The sequence below is a fragment of the Anolis sagrei genome, chromosome 3 (genome assembly GCF_037176765.1).
Source record: "Anolis sagrei isolate rAnoSag1 chromosome 3, rAnoSag1.mat, whole genome shotgun sequence".
Lineage (NCBI taxonomy): Eukaryota > Metazoa > Chordata > Lepidosauria > Squamata > Dactyloidae > Anolis > Anolis sagrei.
The window spans coordinates 13,754,950-13,776,547 of NC_090023.1; the positions used below are offsets into that span (position 1 = coordinate 13,754,950).

General features: G+C 41.2%; 1 protein-coding gene across 23 annotated transcripts in view; it reads right to left on the reverse strand.

Annotated features, from left to right (window-relative positions):
* Positions 1-21,598, reverse strand: part of DLG2 (discs large MAGUK scaffold protein 2) — a 1,355,349-nt gene that overhangs the window by 450,634 nt on the left and 883,117 nt on the right. Inside the window, exon 1 of one of the 23 annotated variants that reach the window (XM_060771190.2) lies at positions 8,166-8,959. The exons of 19 other annotated variants lie outside the window; for them this stretch is intronic. In XM_060771190.2, coding sequence (XP_060627173.2) covers positions 8,166-8,522 — 357 coding nt within the window. In that variant the 5' untranslated portion in view covers positions 8,523-8,959. Of the gene's footprint in view, positions 1-8,165; positions 8,960-21,598 lie in introns of those variants that run through there. 3 more of the 23 variants (XM_060771193.2, XM_060771191.2, XM_060771194.2) reach the window with 3 other exon arrangements.

Below are 21,598 nucleotides of genomic sequence, written 5' to 3' on the forward strand. Positions count from 1 at the left end.
GAAAGGAAGGGAGAAGAAAAGAGGAAAGATGGGAACAAATCATATTTGAAAGAAGAAGGGAAGGGAGAAGAGAGGAAGGAAGGAATCAGGGAAAGAGGGATGAATGAAAGGAAAGGAGGGAGGGAGGAGAAGGGAACAGAAGGAAGAAAGGATAAAAATGGGGAAGGAAGGAAAAAGAGTGAGGAAGGAATCAGGGAAAGAAAGAAGGAGGGAAAGGGAAGGGAAGGAGGGAGGGAGGAGAAGGAAAAGGAAGGAATTGACAAGAGGAAAGGAGGGAGGGAGGGAGGGAGAACACCTTTTGAAACTATTGACCAAGACAATAATATTGAGTGATGTTGGAAACCTGTGATGGAATTGGGGCACATCTTCCTCATTAACTTTGGAAGGAGGTCTGTTCTGGTGTAGACCATGGGTTATCCCAGACATGGGCAAACTTTGGCCCTCTGGGTGTTTTGGACTTTAATTCCCACAATTCCTGACCTCAGGCCCTTTCCTTTTCCCCCCTCCCCCCCTAGTTGCTTAAGCCTGGGCTATCCTAAATAAAGATATATGAAAACTCATTTTGAAAAAATCACCAAATCCACATTTCTGTTACCATTCAGAATACTGAGTGATTTATTAATATTGGATGAATCAAGCAACATCCACCATCTTTTATTTATTATTTTCCTTCAAGCATTTGTCACTCTGGTATACATGGTTCAAGATGGGGGTGAGGGGGTTCTCAGTTTTGCTTTCATATCCAATCAAATAAGAGAAAATATGTGAATTTGGATAAACTCTTTGAAAACAAACTGAAACTCCATTTTCTCCTATTTGTACTAGTGAATTCAGTGGCAATATAGATGTTAAGGATGAACATCAGGAAATTAAAATAAAATAAAACCTAAACACAGGATTTTGGCCCCAGAAAAATGATGGGCCTAAAATAACAATTCTACCAGTTTTGGTTTTGCTCACCTTTGATTCTTTGAAAGCACAATTTCTTCCTGTATCAATATTGATAAATTTACAAATGCTGACAAATCCATATTAAAATATATCAAATCAAGGCTCTCACTATCAGGTTGTTGTAGGTTTTTTCGGGCTATATGGCCATGGTCTAGAGGCATTCTCTCCTGACGTTTCGCCTGCATCTATGGCAAGCATCCTCAGAGGTAGTGAGCTCTCACTATCCCTAATCTAAGCTAATAAGACCCATGACACCAGCTGACGGTTAATACCATGCCATTCTGAATACAGCCATGGGTGCCCCCACTTTCTCTGCTTTTCTATTCAGTGTCTTGTTAATTTCCAAGGATTTAGAGTGGGTGGACTGGGAAAGTTGGGTACATGTGCATCTGTTAGTCATGGAAGTTGGCAGATCTGACGCTGGTGGAAAAGTGAATCCATAGAATCATAGCATCTTAGAACTGAAAGAGACTGCAAAGACCATCCTGTTCAGTTCTCTGCCATACCCCAGATAGATGTCTGTACAACCTCAGTTTTCAGACTGTCAAAAAAGGGGAACCCATCACCTTCCAAGACAGTCTATTCTGCTCTTAAGCAGTTCTTACAGTGAAGGCATTCTCCTTAATGTTTAGGTGGGGCTTTTTTTCTTGCGCTAGTCTCTGCAGCAATAGTCTCTGGAGCAATAGTCTCTGGGGGCAGGGCTTAGCTCAGCAGGCTAAACTGCTGTGCTGAAAAAAGAATCCTGCTGATTGAAAGGTCAGCAGTTCAATCTCGGGTCAGGGTGAGCACCTTCCATTAGCCCCAACTCACTTGCCCACATAGCAGGTTGAAATGTGAGTAGATAAATAGGTTTCGCTTTTAGCGTGGAGGTAATAAAGGTGCCCTTAAGGACATAATAGAATCACAGAATCATAGAATCAAAGAGTTGGAAGAGACCTCATGAACCATCCAGTCCAACCCCCTGCCAAGAAGCAGGAATATTGCATTCAAAGCACCCCTGACAGAGGGCCATCCAGCCTCTGTTTAAAAGCTTCCAAAGAGGGAGCCTCCACCACACTCCGGGACAGAGAGTTCCACTGCTGAACGGCTCTCACAGTCACAAAGTTCTTCCTCATGTTCAGATGGAATCTCCTTTCTTGTAGTTTGAAGCCATTGTTTTGCGTCCTAGTCTCCAGGGAAGCAGAAAACAAGCTTTCTCCCTCCTCCCTGTGGCTTCCTCTCACATATTTATACATCGATCAATTGGAGGAAAGCTCCTAGGCATGGACGGTGGAGCGACAGCACCGCCCTGTGGCCAGAGTTGAGCACAGTCTCCAAGATGCCAGAAATAAGATGGGAACAACTGCCTTTACCTCTAGAACATGGCCATATAGCCCGAAAAAACCCACAAGAACCTAGTGATTCCAGCCATGAAAGTTTTCGACAATACATTGCCTTTACTTCTGTTTGTGTTTATCCTTGTTAAGTGTATAATCAACATTGATGTTTGCTATATGTGTGTATTCTGTAAGACACTCTGAGTCCCCTTCAGGGTGAGAAGGATGAGGTATGAATACTGTAAATAAATAAACAAACTAGTTCCACCTTCTACATGGCCTCCATTCATCCATTTGATATTTTAGCCACAACTTCTAAAATGTTATGCAAGGTGCTGATGTCTATACTTATTAAGTATAGGTCAAATCTTTTGATTTTTAAGTCTAAAAACCAAGACCAATTCATTGCTTCTTTATAATTGAATCCCCACCCCATGTTGCCTTGTATGCATTTATTACAAGAGTTGGCAGACTTTATGAGTCTGGGGGCTGAGTTTCTGTCTCTGTTACACCAAATGGGATCAATAGCCCACTAAACAAGCCCCCAAATGGGGAAAAATAAAGCAGGAATAAATAGGGCTCTATGCTGTTTTTGGAATATGTAAATATTTGTGCTAAGTGTTAGACTTTATTATTATTATTATTATTAGTAGTAGTAGTAGTAGTAGTAGTTGTTGTTCATCCATTCAGTCATTTCCAACTCTTAGTGATCTCATGGACCAGCCCACGCCAGAGCTCCCTGTTGACCGTCACCACCCCCAGCTCCTTCAAGGTCAATTCAGTCACTTCAAGGATGCCATCCACCCATCTTTCCCTTGGTAGGTCCCTCTTCCTTTTTCCTACCATTTTCCCCAGCATCATTGCCTTCTCTAAGCTTTCCTTCTCATTATTCGGCCAAAGTACTTCATCTTTGCCTCTAATCTCCTTTCCTCCAATGAGCAGTCAGGCTTTATTTCCTGAAGTATGGACTGGTTGGATCTTCTCATGGTCCAAGTCACTCTCAGAACTTTCCTCCAACACCACAGTTCAAAAGCATCTGTTATTTTATATTCTACCTTTAATGGAATTCAAGAAAGCTAACAGCATTTTAAAGCAATGCAAGTTACATGGCAGTACTTGGTAGACTAGATGGCCCTTAGTTCAACTCTATCCATCACACGCGCAAAAAAATCCACTTAAAATCTGGTTTCTTCCTTTTGTAGAAATCTGAGATTTGAAGTTTTGTGAGGCTGTTAACGGCTCCTCCCTAAATTACAAACCCCAGAATTATGCAGGAGGCAGAAACTGGATTTTAAGTGGATTCTTTCTCTAGTGTGATGAGACAGGGTGAGTCTATAAAAATATAACTATAAGATTAAAATAGTTATAATATTAAAACTATTAAATGCATTAAAACATTTACAAATCCTTACAAAGCAAGGATGAATCCATCCTGACCTTTCTATGGAGGGTGGTACAAAATCCAGGAGCAGCCAAAAGAAGGCTCTCTCCCCTTCTCCTACAAAATATCCCCCTGAGAAGGCAGTGGCACAAATAAAGTCTCTCCAGAAGATCCTAGAGCAGTGGTTCTCAACTTGTGGGCCCCCAGATGTTTTGGCCCTCAACTCCCAGAAACCCTAACAGCTGGTAAACTGGCTGGGATTTCTGGGAGTTGAAGGCTAAAACACCTGGGGACCCACAGGTTGAGAACCACTGTCCTAGAGTTCTAATGGTCCTTTAAAGAATTTGGACTCAAGCTGTGTGGGGCTTTATAGGTCAAAGCCACCACTTGGAATTCTATCTGGAAATGGACTGGAAGCCAACCAAGTGGTTGCAGCAAGGAGAACTGAGGGTGGAAAATCCCATCCAACCTATTTCTGAGATATATGGGAGAAGATTCATCACCAAAATCCTTTTATTGTGCAGCAAAAAATGGTAGTGATGTATGGGCTCCAGACCTGCTGAGGTAAAGCACTATAACTTTTAATTAGTAAGAACAAGATGTCATTTGCAAATTTTCTTTTCAGCTATCCATGTTAGCACAGATTGTATTTTGGGGTTTTTGAGATGTGAATGGCCAATTAAGAGCTTTTTTTCTGGCCTAGGTGAGAACTGGAATTTGTTAACATGAATTAACACAATAGTTTTCCCTTTTTAAAAATTCTTCCTGGTGTGTGCTTTCGGATTTCTGAATTCTCCACAGTTGTGGCAGCTATTTGTATTTTCACAACTGAGCAATAAACTATCAAAAGGTACACTCTCTTACACGTTAAACTGACTGCGCCCAAATATGACCTCAAGCTGAAAGCAATATATATATTTTTGGGCCATGTCCAATGTTGCAACAAAAGGACTTTGGCTCATGTTATGTGTGCATTTCATTCTCCTCTCAAATCTGCTCCCAAGGTAAAGGTAAAGGTTGTCCCCTGACATTAAGTCCAGTCATGTCTGACTCTGGGGTGTGGTGCTCATCTCCATTTCTAAGCCGAAGAGCCGGCGTTGTCCGTAGACACCTCCAAGGTCATGTGGCTGGCATGACTGCGTGGAGCGCCGTTACCTTCCCGCTGGAGCAGTACCTATTGATCTACTCACATTTTGCATGTTTTCGAACTGCTAGGTTGGCAGATGCTAGGGCTGACAGCAGAAGCTCACGCCGCTCCCCGTAATCGAACCTGTGACCTTTCAATCAACAAGCTCAGCAGCTCAGTGCTTTAACCCACTGCGCCACCGGGGGCTCCCAAAGGTCCCCTCAAATGTATTCAGGGCATGAATGGGGCCTTGCAGGATGAAATGGGAACTATCATCCATAAATGGGGCCTACTCCACTGGTGAAAGAACACCATTTGATACAAACCCATAGCATTATCTGCCAATTCTAGACCAGCCATGAGCAAACTTTGGCACTCCAGGTGTTTTGGACTTCAATTCCCACAATTCCTAACAGCCAGTCCAAAACACCTGGAGGGCCGAAGTTTTCTCATGCCTGTTCTAGACTTCTGAAAACACTTGATTTTTAGAAATGTATGGAAATAGTAAACTTATGTCATTACAAATGGATAGAGTAGGAACTTCCAAAGTTATTGAAATGTCGGAGAGTTTAACGAACTTCTGGTTTAACGAACGCAATTGCTTCAACTAATTCCTGGTCTATGTCACTTCTAAGGCAAACCTATCATGGGGTTTTCTTGGCAAGTTTTGTTCAGAGTGCCTTCCTCTGAGGTTGAGAAAATATGACTTGCCCAAGGTCATCTGTGGAGTTGCCCTTGAGGATCTAGAGATTTCTAGATAGACCAGGTATGAGCAATTTCTAATAGCCTCAGGCCCTTTCCTTCCCTGAGGGGCCTGAGACGTTTAGGAATTGTAGGAGCTGAAGTCCAAAAAACTTGGCGGGCCAAAGTTTGCCCATGCCTGAGATAGACCATATTAATCAAATCCACTAGCAGTCAGATCTGTCAAAGTTAAACCCATAGATATGGGTTTCCTAGCTCTCTAATGTGACTTATTGCTACTTAGTTTCAAAAGTGCCCTTAGCTTCCAGCTTTTAAAATTGGACACTGCTTTGGATGGTAGAACTACACTTTGATATTTGTTCCTCTGCAAAGTTTTGGTTTTCTCTAAACGAATATATGACATTTAGTACATTAAAAAAAAGAGGACTTGTAATATTCCACCATATGCTCTTTTTAATACTCTTTTTTGTGGTAGAGGCTCCTTCTTTGGAGGCCTTTAAGCAGAGGCTGGATGGCCATCTGTCAGGGGTGCTTTGAATATGATTCTTCTGCTTCTTGGCAGAATGGGGTTGCACTAGATGGCCTACGAGGTCTCTTTCAACTCTATGATTCTATGATTCTATGAAAAAACTCTCTCAGTTTTAGGTCAATAATAATAACGCTTAAAGCAGTGGTTCTCTACCTTTCTAATGCTGTGACCCCTTAATACAGTTCTTCATGTTGTGGTGACCCCCAACCATAACATTATTTTCGTTGCTACTTCATAACTGTAATTTTGCTACTGTTGTGAATTGTAATGTAAATATCTGATACACAGGATGTTATTTTCATTCACTGGACAAAATCTGGCACAAATACCCAATACACCCAAATCTGAATACTGGTGGGTTTGGGGGAGAGATTGATTTTGTCATTTGGGAGTTGTAGTTGCTGGGATTTATAGTTAACCTACAATCAAAGAGCATTCTGAACTCTACAAATGATGAAATCAAACCAAACTTGGCACACAGAACTCCCAGGACCAACAGAAAATACTGGTGGGCAATGATCTTGAATTTTGAAATTGTAGTTCACCTAAATCCAGAGAGCACTGTGGACTCAAACAACGATGGATCAGGACCAAACTTGGCATGAATACTCAATATGCCCAAATGTGAACACTGGTGAGGTTTAGGGAAAATAGACCTTGACATTTTGGGGTTGAAGTTGCTGGGATTTATAGCTCACCTACAATCGAACAGCATTCTGAACCCCACCAACAATAGAATTGGGCCAAATTTCCCACACAAAACCCCCATGACAAAAAAAAATTACTGTGTTTTCTGATGATCTTTGGCAACCCCTCTGACACCTCCTCATGACCACCCCAGGGGTCCTGACCCCCAGGTTGAGAAAAGCTGTCTTAAAGAGAAACAAGGCTTAGACTTTCAATTACATCCCAATAATTTTTGTCCTTTCCCCTATAAATCTAAAACCAGGCAAAATGGGGCCGATTAGTAGCAATTCAATTTTGCCTTTTTAGCCTTCATTTTCATATAATTGACTGTACAGTATTTCTCTCCATTACAAAAAGCCTTCAGGAAGATAATTAAATTGATTATATTTAAATGTGTATTGGGGGTATTTCTCCACCAGAACATTATGTTATACATTATGAAGCCAAAATGCTATGTATTGCTTGCTTTTGGATATAGTGAATATTCCCTTTCACCTCTAAAACACATACTTTCATCAGAAAAGTATTTCTTTAAATCAATCTTATGGGATTCTTATCATACAAATTATTGTATCCTGACCTAGATCCTTCATTAGGATTTTGTTTGTTTTCCTTGATATCACTCTGTAGTCTTAATTCAAATAACATACACATGCACACTGATTTGAGAAGGCAGTTAGGCAGAATTTTTCAAGAAATGTAAAGTGACTGGTGGAGACATGAAACAAGGATGTGCAGACAAACGCTTTTTTTATGCATCTGAAAGGCAGAAATTATGGATATTTTTCAGCATTTACATCAATTGGAGAATCATTGCCTTTTATTTTATTTCATTTTGTGCTCTTGAGATCCCATTAGCATAACGATTCTTGGCATAACTGGATCGAAGTAACTCTGCGGAGAGCATAATTTAAAAACTTCAGACCCAAACTAATTCATTATACATGTTTTAATTACACAGACGCGCACACAGACACGGCGACCAAAAGAAAGATCTCATAATCGCAGCCCTTTTAATTTTGCAGGTATTCCAACCCGGACTATTCCTTAAAATATTTTCCAATAATTCTGTGTATTTCTTTTCTACCGTTTCCATCTTTTGACCCACAACAAGACACTATATTTGAGAATTACAACAAAAGCAAACCATGCCTACCTTCTCTGTACATAGGCTAATTTTACAAAACAACAGAACGCCTGACAACAAAATAACATTTTCTCCAATCATGACAGAGTGCTTTGAAGCCAAGGGTTGACAAGAAGCTAATCTTGGAAGGATGAGGCATCATTCGAAATAGACATCACTTATATCTTCCTTTTTTAAAAAGAACTACTGCTAAAGTAAACAGTACTTGAGCCTTTGTTTCAAAACTTTCCAATTCCAAAGACAATGACTAACTTGCCAAGACTCTGACTGTCAGTGGAAGTCTGCAATCTAGCAAAAAGTGGGCAACTTCAGAAAGTAAGACTCACCTGTCCTTGGTGGTACCAGCTGTGAGGGCAGGTGCAATCCGACCACCAACCCCTTCCTGCCCCCTTTGTCCTACCTAAGGTTTTGGGGGGACTCTTCTGGGCATTGTCCCATGGTGTGCTACACTTAGTCCTGGGGTGCATCACAGTCAGTGCTGGAGGTCCGGAAACAGAGTGCGTCAGGGGTTGGTGATGGTGATGGTGGTGAGGGTGAGGATGAGGATGACAGCGTCCCTTGGTGTTCTGCTGCCAGCCACAGGCACAAGGGGCATCCCTGGGGGGCGTCTGCACCCCTCTGGTGGAATCGATCCCGTCGTGACCCCGGCAGCAGCTGTGCTGCCTTGGAAGGTGTGCGTTCATGGCGCCCTGTTCTCAAGTTCTCTCCCTCCCTTCTTCTCTTCTCCGAGGAGGCAATCGGCCGTCTTGTGTCTTGTTCCAGAGACCCTCGGAGCACCTTTGACAGCTGCTATCAACGGTGCATCGTGGGATCCCAGAGAGTGGAGCTGCACAGCATCATCTGCTGGCTAGGAGCTCTTTGTCAATAGATGACTCAACTCACAGAGCAACTTGACAACCTCTCTGCTCCAGGCAGAAGCAATCAATGCTCTGCGCAGCTGGGCTTGCAAGGCTGAACTACAAAACATCCCCTTGTTGGGCGATGGGAGAAGAAAGAAATCATAGAAGGAACCGAAATAAAAATAGCCTTGAAAATTTGTTCTCAATTCCTCTTGCTTTCCCTCTCCTCCCAGGCACACGCACAAAAACCCAAATGTGTGTGTGTTTGCAAAGGCAGATATGAAACCTTTCTCCCTGGCAAAAACATTCCCTCTTTGGAAAAAAAAAAAGGAGAAGAGCAAGCCTAGGATAAATTGAGGTTAATAGACACAAGAGCCACTGAGAGCCATCTCCTCCAAGTCTTCATTCTGCACAGAAGGAATCCAAAGCAGTATCGAGCTCGGCTAAAAGGGAATGTTTGCGCCACTGAACTTCTGAAATGACAAGCTCTAGGGAAAACACCGAGCGGAGAGAGAACTGTTTATTTGCTACATTTACCATCTTGTTTGAGAGGGTTTCCAGCACTGGTAGGAAACTTTGCTTGAATCCAAAGGCAATTTTTTGCCCCTCAGATTAAAAAATGTGATTTTTTGCGAGTTTCATTTTCAAAGAAAAGAATGAAGAGTTCAAGCAATTTTCTTCCCACTGTGAGAGAGTCTCCAGAAACTGTGTAGTTTTCAGATTATTCTCAGTTTGGGACTCAAACTGCAGAAATTGTGCACGTTTTTCTCTCCAGGAAGCAGAGCACTGGAAAGAATGTGGAGATTTATTGTATATGCTGAAAATTGTGTAGTTGAGGACTCAGTCTGAGCAAAATTCAAACTTCTATGTTTTCTGTATACAGAAATACTCATATGCAAAATTGCCCAGGATAAGTCTTGAGTTATAAAGACTTGTGTGTGTAGGATTTTCCTTACTAGGATTTCCAGATACTCAAGAGACACTTTAAAAAAATCTAATATTATTTCCACCCCTAGCTGGGGTCCTTTGGGGCCTCTCTCAAAATACCAAGATTCCCCCATTACAAAAAACCTGGAGATCAGACTAGCCCCCACCCTCCAAACCTTCCACACACAATTAAAGACATGGCTTCTTTGGCAAGCCTTTGATCATGTTTAGATTCTTCAATAATACATAGAAGGACCTTTAAATTCTTTATCAAGCACTTTACAAATCTGAGACTGAATACTGCTGTCTTTACCTACAGCAGTGGTTCTTAACCCCTCATGTTGTGGTGACCCCCAACCATAAAATTATTTTCGTTGTTACTTCTCAACTCTAATTTTGCTACTGTTGTGAATCATCATGCATATATCTAACATGCAGGGTGTGTTTTCGTTCACTGGACCAAATTTGGCACAAATACCCAATATGCCCAAATTTGAATACTGGTTGGGTTGGGGAGGGGGGTTGATTTTTGTCATTTGGGAGTCTTTGGTGACCCCTCTGACACCCCCTTGTAACCCTCCCCACCCCCAGGGGTCCCAATCCCCAGGCTGAGAAATGCTGACTTACAGCATTCACTGTATTTTCTTATTTTTAACCAGGGAGTACTGTGAAAATGTAGATTATGTTGACTATTGTTTATGTTTTGTTTTGCACTTGTTATATTTTGCATGTTACACCTTGAGAATGCTGTGAGCTGCCCTGAGTCCCTCTGGGAGATGGTAGCGGGATACAAATAAAAGTTTGTTTATTAATATTTTACTGATACAAAAACACAGTATGTTACAGCAAACGAGATATATATGCTGGATTTTGTATCACAAAATCACAAGTTGAGCACTTCCCAAGCATCTAGGACTGTGTGATGTATTAATTAAATTATTAATTAATTAATTAATTAATATTAATTTATCTTTGGTTTTTAAAAGCATTTTAAGGAAGGCGTTCAGACTGTTCAGAAAGGAGAGTTTCACAGGACTCTGTTAATTCTTTTTTTTTGGGGGGGGGGGGGGAGAGGAAAAGGAATTTCCAGGAAGTACCATGGAAGGCTACAAAACAACATCAGTCTCAGGGTTGCCACTTGGCCCATCAGTATGGCTCCTATATCTCAGGGCCTGGCGCTTTTTCTCCAGGTAATTTCTAGGTTTCAGGTTTTTCCCCTTAGTACAGACACATGCACACACACGAGTTGCACATAAATATCTAATTGGAAAGTTTTTTTGTCAAGAACTGAGCATGCACTGAGTAAAGCCTAAGTAAAACTTTTAAAACATGACCATGAAAGTGCCATTCTGTTTCTTTATAGTTGCACTTTGATTGTAAGTGAACTATAAATCCCAGCAACTGCACAACTCTCATAAAGCAATTTCTCAGTGCTTTATTGTTGCTGTGTGCCTTCACACCATCTCTAGCTTCTGGCAACCATGGAGTTTCCTTGTCAGTATTGGTTCAGAGGGGAATTTGTCTTTGTTTCCTCCTGAGGGTGAGAAAGTGTGGCTTGACCAAGATCCCATGGCTAAGCTTGCCATAGTCCAATGCTTAACATAATACACCATGAATGATCTTCTTGTAATCACATCACCCGTATAAGAATAATAGAATTGAAAGAGACCTCGTAGGCCATCCAGTTCAACCCCCTGCCAAGAAGCAGGACAATTGCGTTTCAAGCACCCCAACAGATGGCCATCCAGCCTCTCTTTAGAAGCCTCCATAGAAGGAGCCTCCACCACACTTCAGGGGAGAGAGTTCCACTGCTGAACAGCTCTCACAGTCAGGAAGTTGGGTTGTTGTAGTTTTTTCGGGCTATATGGCCATGGTCTAGAGGCATTCTCTCCTGACATTTCGCCTGCATCTATGGCAAGCATCCTCAGAGGTAGTGAGGTCAGAGGTAGTGACCTCACTGCCTCTGAGGATGCTTGCCATAGATGCAGGCAAAACGTCAGGAGAGAATGCCTCTAGACCATGGCCATATAGCCCGAAAAAACTACAACAACCCAGTAACTCCAGCCATGAAAGCCTTCGATAATAGTCAGGAAGTTCTTCCTCATGTTCAGGTGGAATCTCCTTTCCTGTAGTTTGAAGCCATTGCTCTGAGTCCTAGTCTCCAGGGCAGCAGAAAACAAGCTTGCTCCTTCCTCCCTTTGACTTCCCCTTACATATTTATACATGGCTATCATATCATAGAATCGTAGAATCATAGAGTTGGAAGAGACCTCATGGGCCAACCAGTCCAACCCCCTGCCAAGAAGCAGGAATATTGCATTCAAATCACCCCTGACAGATGGCCATCCAGCCTCTGCTTAAAAGCTTCCAAAGAAGGAGCCTCCACCACACTCCGGGGCAGAGAGTTCCACTGCTGAACGGCTCTCACAGTCAGGAAGTTCTTCCTAATGTTCAGATGGATATCTCCTCTCAGTCTTCTCTTCTGCAGGCTAAACATGCCCAGCTCTTTAAGCCACTCCTCATAGGGCTTGTTCTCCAAGAGATAGACGGGCTGAGTCCAAAAGAGCATGAGACTATGCTAATTTATGGCCAACCAGTGGATCCCTGAGTGATTCAAAATGTGGATGTCTCCTATGGCATCCCAGCTCTGCTTAAAACAGAATGTGTCAATTTCTAGGGAAACAACTGTGGAACCATATTTCAATGAAGCCAGGAGTGAAAAGGGATGCCCATTAGAAATTAGCCTTTTTAGCCTTTTTGTTGAAAGTTTTGAAATAGTGTAGTCTCTCTCTCTGTCTCTTCTAAAAGGTCCAGCAAACTGTTTCTGTAGAAATCTTATTTGGCCAGAGGATGAAGAGCTTCCCCACGCATGGCTGATAACACAACTCCCCAAGGCGGAGATATAATTAGCACAGAGGGCCGGGCAGAGCACAGTCCAGGAAACAAATTCATTCCTCCAATTTGTGTATTCTCCCACTGAACAGCATTGAACTGTAGGTAGCATTCAACTGATGTGGCTGAACTGTTGACACCCACGCTGCCTTATACATCCTAAATATCTGCAACTATCCTGTTTATTCCTTACTAGCATTTCCCTTCTCATCAATGAGAAGGTGTATCAGTAGTGATTTTCAGTAGAGCTGTCCATGGTACTGAATTTGGGGCTCTTGGATCATTTTAGAACATATCCACAGCCCTAAGTGCAAGGAAATTATTAGTTCTGGCTGGTTCACTTTATCCATTACCTTCCCATGTCAGATTGATAGGCCAGGCTTCTACTTAGTGAAGAGTTTAAGCTGAGTTTAAAGCAAAGTAATGCCTTCTACTATCTGGACCTCTTGGCATGCTTCCTAAAATTGACTGCTCCAGAATGAGAAATATTCTGGAGTCCATTTTCAGGTGGGGGGAGGGGGGACTAAAAATAAGGGCAAGAAAAAAACCCAAAGGTCCCACCATAGAACTATAGAGTTAGAAGAGACTCCAAGGGCCATCTAGTCCAACCCCTTGCCATGCAGGAAAACACAATCAAAACACTCCCAACAGATGGCCATCCAATGGTATACATTGGACATTTGTGGTGTCTATTCATCACTTGTGATGCACACTGGACACTTCTGTTGTAGTATGGGGTTTTCCAGTCTGTGCATAGACACCCATTGTACATTGTTACCTTGATGCATCCATCTTTCTACAATAGATCCCCATGCAATTTAACATCACAACAGCACCTTGCTGAATACAAATATATAATAATTTCACTTATTCATTGGAATTTTTTTGCTGAATTCCAGGCCAACAACTGCAAAAGTAGTTCCTTGCCAGGACACTGAATCTTTCCAAAATTACATTGATGCCAATAATATGCCAGGCATCCTCTGAAATCAAAGATTTCTTCTGTATCCCCTTGTATTATGTTTTTCTCACAAAATGGCATAGCAACCAAATTTTCCTTCTGCTTGTCACAATATGCCTGACTGGCTAAGTTTGACCCACTGCTGATTGGACAGAATATGTCAATTAATTTGGAGTAAGAAAAATATTAAAATGGGTTGAAACCAATCATGCATGGTCCCTGAAGTTGCTCTCAGATTAAGGCAGATCACCACAGCTGCCTCCAGACTAAAAATAAACATCAAGACACATTTGCCCTGGGCAAAATATGCATATGGGAAACAAAGGCACATCTGGGAAACCAGAGAAAGAGAGGCAGTTCTGAAACACACAGGGAAACAGACTCTATTACAGCAGACCCAATTTTCCTGTCCAGATCAAAGGTGGAGACGGAGGGAATTCTAATCTACCTTTCTACAAATGACAGCTGGAGAAATACTATTTATACTTGTTATGGCTTTTTATAATTTCAAGTTTAGAGCAACCCTAAGATGAAACTATCACAAGAATTTCTTGGTACACTTTGTTTAGAGGGAGTTTGCTATTGCCTCCCACTGAAGCTGAATGGTTGTGACTTGACATGGCTAAGCAAGGATTCGAACCCTGGTCTCCAAAGTCCTTGTCAAACACCCAAACTATTATACTACACTGGCCTCCAATGCCATACTGACCTTTCAGAGCACTGATAGCAGAAAATATCTGAGAGCCAACCTGGTATAGTGGTTTGAGCATCAGCCCGTGATTCTGGAAACCAGGATTTGGCTCCTCATTCAACCATGGAAACCCACTGGGTGACCTTGAGTTTTCCCCCTGCTTTCTGGAACTTCAATCAAGAATGTCTCCTTTAAAGGAGCTCCAGACCAGTTCAACATGAGCAACTATCCAAGGTGAGGAACTTCTTTTGATCCCAGTATTAAGCATTTCAGATAGTTCCATTAGACATTAGACTAAAACCCTGGAGAGATTCATCGCCTCAGTGATGCAGAAGCTATAAGTAACAGATATGAGCTCTTCTGTGCTCAGCCGTCTGAAGGGTTTCGAGATGCCACAGATGGCCTGCTAATTTGAGTTATGCGCCCTCCTAAGATGACCTATTCAATTAGCAGTAGAATCTCGAAACATCAATTCCACATGAATTGTGTGCCTTTTCACATCTTTTATCTATTAAGGATCCAGCAAGTTCATCCACACCTCAGTTCAAACACACTCACTGCACAAGATCATGCAATTTGATTCGATTTCTCATTTCACTGTTTCAATCAAGCTACACTTTCAAAACTGTGGTATGCTTAAAAGTCTGGAAATTAGCAAACAAACAAACAAACAAGAAGAATGGTGGATTGCTAGAACATGAGTGTTATTATGTAAACAAGATTAGGGAATTTAAACTCGGAGAAAAATTGGGACAGAGCATGTTTTATTAGAAGCTCCATCTCTTCTAGCGCTACACTGACATATCCTTGGTCGATATGGACAAGGGTGCTTCACTTTCATTGTCATCTGCAGATCTTCAATGGATGGATTTCCAATGACTGGTCTTAAATAATTTCACAGTAGCTCCTCAAATCAGGTAAGACTTTGAGGGTCTTGAACACTTGGAGAAAAAATAGATCAGATATACCCTTGGTCCTACCACAGTTTAGAAGCAACCTAAGTAAGTAAGCATCATAATTTAGAGTGCAGGAGAGTTTATTTAGGTTCAACCTATTATCTGTACCTTGGGGTAACTGAAAAAATGTCCCCAGAGAATTTCCTTTCCCCACTTATTTGCATTTGTGTCACTCCTTTTGATTGTAGCAAAACAAAACAAAACCCAATGAGAATTACCATAGGGATAACATTTCAGAATATCAAGAAAGAAGCAATACATACATCACAAGAAGAAATGGGCATTGCCTTGAGCACATTTGCATTTCTGAATTTCATGGGAACTTTCAAAGATGTTAAATGCAAGTAAAACTGTAGATACTTGTAAAAATATGAATGAATTAAAGAATATGAGATTGAAATCACACACAAAAAAACAAGACTGGAGAACTTCCATTCATTTGGGGGAAATGTATAAATACTATGTGCATTTTAAAGAAATATACATTAAAATGCAAACAGGTGCAATATTTTTTCAAGCTCTCTCCATTAGATGAAACTATGATGGGAAGACAATGCAACTGGGACTTGGGGAAACACAAGAAAATCAAGACTGAGAGGTTTTTGCATCCCTTTGCTGTGTGCTTTTGAAGTTGTTTCCAATATATGGCAACTCTAAAGTGAATCCATTCCCTGGTTTCCTGGGCTGAGGATATGTGATTTGCCCAATGTTATCCAGTGGGCCTCCATGGCAAGCATGGAATTGAGCCCTGGTTCAAATAGCAAACTATTATATCAAGCTGCATTGGAATTATAGGTTGAGTATCCCTTATCAAAAATGTTTGGGACCAGAAGTGTTTAGGTTTTAGATTTTTTCCAGACAGATACATAATGATAGATACCTTGAAGATGAGATCAAAGACTAAACATGACATTAATTTATGTTTATACACACCTTATAGACATAGCTTGAAGGTGATTTTATATACAACATTTTAAATAACCTTGTGAATGAAACAAAGTTTATATACACTGAACCACCAGAATCCGAAGGTGTCATTATTTCAGTCACTTGTATGAATAATTTTGGATTCTGGAGAAATGTTAATTAAAGCATTGTGGATAAGGGGTGCACCAAATCTTTTCCCCAATGTTTTCCTACATTATAGGACTTAGTGAATCTACTGTAGTTAGGGTCTGCTTGTATTTGAGTTCAATTATTTGTAGTTTTATCTTGGAATAATCCACTTAATTGTATATTAGCACTTATTCTCAACAGATTGACTGTACCCACCAAGGACAGGCTACCCCATCTTCCTGGATAGCAACTATTAGATACTGACATCTAGTACCAGTTAAATTTTGCATTAATCATCATAGCTTCCTCAGCTCTGGCATATTCTGCAGCCTCTCTCATAGAATCATAGAATCATAGAGTTGGAAGAGATCACATGGGCTATCTAGTTCAAGCCTCTGACATGCAGAAAAAGCATATCCTCCAACTCTTCACTCTTCACAGATGAAAACTGGCACACGAGTGGTGAAAAACCATTGAAGTGTGGACTAGATGGAGAAAAATATTAATGAGGAAGAATGTGTAAGCTAGGAGATGCTGCAGCATTTTACTTTTGCCTGAGCATCCTGAGTTAAACAGGAAGAGCAAGATTTTGCCCTCTCCTATTCTCTTCCCCTTCTGAACCGAGTTCAAATTATCAGTCCATTGCCCTATCTTTGAGTTCAAACTATCTATTTGCCCCACTTTGAATTCAGTTTGCAACAACTGAAATTATGTAAGGACAGAAGGAAGAAGAGAGAGAAGAGGGGACATTTTCGAATCAAATGAAAACATAGGATGGCAGAGGACCAAACACAACTGACACTAATGAAACAGGACAGTTGGAGACTAGGCCATCTGAGGAACATTGATTGTCTGGAATCTCCCGGTCTCCTCTGTCCATCATCAAGGTAAATATAGGAGGACCTCACAACCTCTGAGGATGCCTGCCATAAATGCAGGTGAAACGTCGGGAGAGAATGCTTCTAGAACATGACCACAGAGGCAGCCCTAGGTAATTTTCGATGGTAAGCAAACAATATTTTGGTGCCCCCCACCCCCCAACCAATCACTGATATATATTTTCTGTTCATCGTGGGAGTTCTGTGTGCCATATTTGGTTCAATTCCATCGTTGGTGGAGTTCAGAATGCTCTTTGATTGTAGGTGAACTATATATCCCAGTAACTACAACTCGCATATGTCAAGGTCTATTTTCCCCCAAGAGCGCCTCAAGAGCGCCCCTGGGCAAAACCAACTATACCGCGAATGCTTACTTTGCGTAATGGGTTGAGCCACCCTTGCATGGCCATATAGCCTGAAAAAACTACAACAACCCAGTGATTCCAGCTATGAAAGCCTTCAACAATACATAGCAGGTAAACATGAGAGGAAGGGGGTTGGACTGATAGTCATTCTGGTCTCTTCCATCCTGTTTCCAGGATTCTAAAACCTTCTCACTATTTGCTCCCAGACTCTGCCATTTCCTTCCAAAGTAGGTGAGGCTGTACCTCTCTCTGCTGTCTTCTGATAGTAGACAAGTCTTTTTAAAAAATAGTTCATTTTTTGGAAAATAACTCCATGTTTTAAGGAATGACATTTCAACAACTGGTACGCTGCACTAGATGTGTTTAAAATAAATATTTTTGTATCATTGATTCATTTTTGGAACGTTTGCATCTGTCTTTGTTTTATCTATACTTCTTTGAGTTTTGTAAGGTGCCCTGAAACTCAGTTCTGGGTGAAAGGTGACATGTACATCACATTAATGCAAATTAAATTCAAAAATCCCAGATGGTCCCTCAGCTTAGACTTTTGGGTTTGCCCTTCTGTCCTGACTTCATATTTCATCTCATGGTCACCCGAGACTGCTGCCCATAATCCAGCCTTGGCGTTCATCCAGGCATTCTCCTTTCCTACCACAAGTTCAGGTGGATAGTTAGCCTGGTATGCTTAGCTTTAGCAACTGAATGGCTTTGTGTCATCCCCTTAGACAATTCTTCAGGAAGAAGAGTTTCAGCCACATGAAACTTTTCTTTGTGCCCTACTTGGGAAAAGGTTGACAGGCGACACAAACACGCAATTGTATCGAGAGTGCAAAATGTATTACCTGATGCAGAGATGATGTTCTGTCTAAACAGATAGTACAAGGAATGACTATTACATTGAAGCAAAAGCCAAAAGGCATATATGTCAGCCTGAAAATGAAATGTAAGATGATTAAAGAAGAAGTTTGAAATGAAAAGTTGAATTTTGTGCAAACATTTTAACAAAATCCTAAATGTCTCAAAACATATATGAAGACTTGGATTGCCAGCAGGAACTGTCATGAATTCAGAAACTGGAAGGGTTACTTTTTTGGATTGCAACTTCTACAATTCCCTTTAGGCATCACAGCCATTAGCCATGCTGAGTAGAGGATTTTAGTAGTTTTAGTCCACCAAAGTAACTTCTTAATCTATTGGAATTCATCCTGCATTCCTTCTCCTTTAAGACTAAATGCCCAAGTGACATTTGGATTCACCACTGTCTACTGAACCAAAGTGCTTCAGAGTTTAACTCAACTTTTCTAATGGATAAAAGCCACATAAATGCCCTAGTTCTCATACATTTTTAAATAATGTATATAGTCATGTATAAGTAGAGAAATTTTAGTCAAAAATGAACCCCATCGCCCAAACCCAGGCAGACCTAGTCACAGGTCAAGTACTGTAATTACACTCTTATAAAAAGGAACCATTGCCTTCTCTGAGCACAGTGGTAAATGCAGAGAACTGAGTGCCCTTCTACACTGGATGAAGACCCAGGAGGAAGCAGGATAAAACAACCACTTCCTCTCGGATTGTAGCTCCCACCCCCCACCCAAACCCCAGTCTTTCCTGGGAGGGGTGGCTAGATGGCATCCTGGGTCAAACAATCCAGGATGCTATTCAGGTCCCCTCTCCCTCCCCCCGATTTTGATCCCCAAACTTACCAGAGAAGCCTGTGGGAAGAGCAGGCCCTTCTGTAGAGGACTTCTGGTGTGAGAAAATGAAATGTCAGAGGGTGCGGGGGGGGGGGGGGTGGAGGAGGAGGGAAATCCCCCCCCCCCCCAATCTCCTGATGTTCCATTTTCTAATGCCAGAAGTCCTCTACAGAAAGGACCCCTTTGGTAAGTTTGGGGGTCAAAATGGGGGGGGGGGGCTGGAGGGGGCCAAGTTGGCATCCAGCAGGTTTGAGAGGTAAAATGGGGAGCTGGAAGGGAGGGGTGGGCACCATCCCTCTTCTCCGGGCTTTTCAAAGCCTGAAGAAGCAGGATGGCTATGGGCACTGACCCACGGGGCTGCAGAAGTAATCCAGAAAGTCAGTCACCAAAGGGCCCTCACCTCTAAAGACCTGCACCTTAGCTTGGTGGATGAGCGCAGTTTTATTGTGTGTTTGGTTGATGTTTTATAATCTTATTTATTATTTATTTATTTCATATATTTATATCCCACCCTTCTGCCCACAAGGGGGACTCAGTGCGGCCTCACATGAGCATCAGAGGATGATAACAGCATAAATACCATAAAAATTACAATTCACAATAAAATCATTTTAAAACATTATACAACATCATCCGTAAAATTTAACAATAAATTAATAGACTGTTATGTGTTTTACTTCTTGTATTTTATATTGTGTTTATTTTATGTTCTGTTTTTGGGCATCTTGTGCCATGTGTAAAACATCCCAAGTCCCTTTGGGGAGATGGTGCAGGAATACAAGAATTAAGTTATTTTTGTTATTATTATTATTATTATTATTATTATTATTATTATTAAGGTTTGGATCTTTGGAGGTGTTTAAGCAATGTGAAGTAAAACCAGAAAAACCTGGTTTACTCTGCATTGATTCACTTTTACCTGAGGTGTCATTTGGGCAGCTCAGGTAAAAAGCAAGACATGTCCTGTGTTTTGTGCCTGCCTGGAAGGACCCCCGAGTCTGTTCTGCAACAACCTGAAAGAAGCACTAACCCTAAACATCTAAACATCAGGAGATAATGCTTCTGGAACATGGCCATACAGCCAGAAAACTCACAGCAACCCAACACTTTACTCAGTCTAATATGGCATAATTTCTAGCCTTTTTGAATACCTAGGTAGGAAAATTGTGGTGGTTTTTCATGCTTCTGATCAAAGGATCACAGAGTGTAGGGGAGGTTGGTGCTTCTTTTAGGTTCTCTTGGAACAGACTAAGCTCTCACCTTTCATCAGTTTACTAAGAGAAGGTGGTGGTTCCTTTTTTGATAGGAGTGAATACAAAAGGACTTTTTGAATGCCTGGGTGACCCTCTGAGGTGTTTATTGAAGTTGTCACCTCTCCAAGGAGTGATGCTTGACTTATCCACAGCTCATGTGAAAAGCCATAACTTTGGCCCCCAAACCATGCTTAATGTATACAGGAGATGGATTTGTACATGACAATGTGCAGTACATTGCATTATCTCTCAGCATGATCTGCTTCACAAGGTGGTTGTTGTAAAGAGAAAGTAAACTACCTTGGTCATTGGATAGGACGTGTGGAACAGTTTATAAATACTACTTTAAATAAATAAATCTTAATGTAACAGGGATAATACCCATTGGATGCAGTAGGAGTTTCTTTGGATTGTACTTGCAATGGATTGCACTTTTGTTAAACTACTGTAATGCTGTGAGCACCCTTCCTTTCCCATAGTGATGATGCACAGAGCGCAGATCTCAAATTAAGGAATAAACACATGGTAGCCTTATAATATTCATTATGCACATTGGTGTCATAATATCCAATAAAAATATCTTAAGCCAAGATGATTATTACTTGGATGAGAGCCTGCCAAAAAATACCAGATGCTGGAGGCTGTTTTTCAGAAGAAGGAAACAGTAAACCACTTCTGAATATTCTTTGCAAAAAAGAACTCAATGAAGTTCTTGAGGTAGATTGAAGTCAATAAATGGCTTGGAGGCATACTATTGAGCATGCACACAAACACACAGAGTATTATTTTTGAATTTATTTGATTTATATTTTTCCCCAACACGGAGCTCTTTCCAGCATATATTAAAGGGGTAGCCAATTCACTTGGCACCAAAATAAGAGCTAAAGTTAATGATTAAAAGATTTTTAAAATAATTAAGCTATTCTATTAAATTGCCAATGCAAGACAGTATGATGTAGTGCTTTGAGAATTGGGTTAAGCCCCCTGGAGACCAGGGTCGGTATCCTCACCGGCCTATGGCAATAATATACTATTTAAACATTGATATACTTTTTTAATGCTAAGAGTTTCTCTTTCCCCTTCTTGATTTCTGCTGAATCTATGCACTGGAAACAACTGATGTGTTTACTTCATGGTGGCGACCATCATTACTGGTTCCAGGGAGAACATAAAGGCATAAGTAAGCAGAGATACCTTTCCATTTGGAATGGACTGGGTTAATTTAAAGTGAACCCTACGTACCT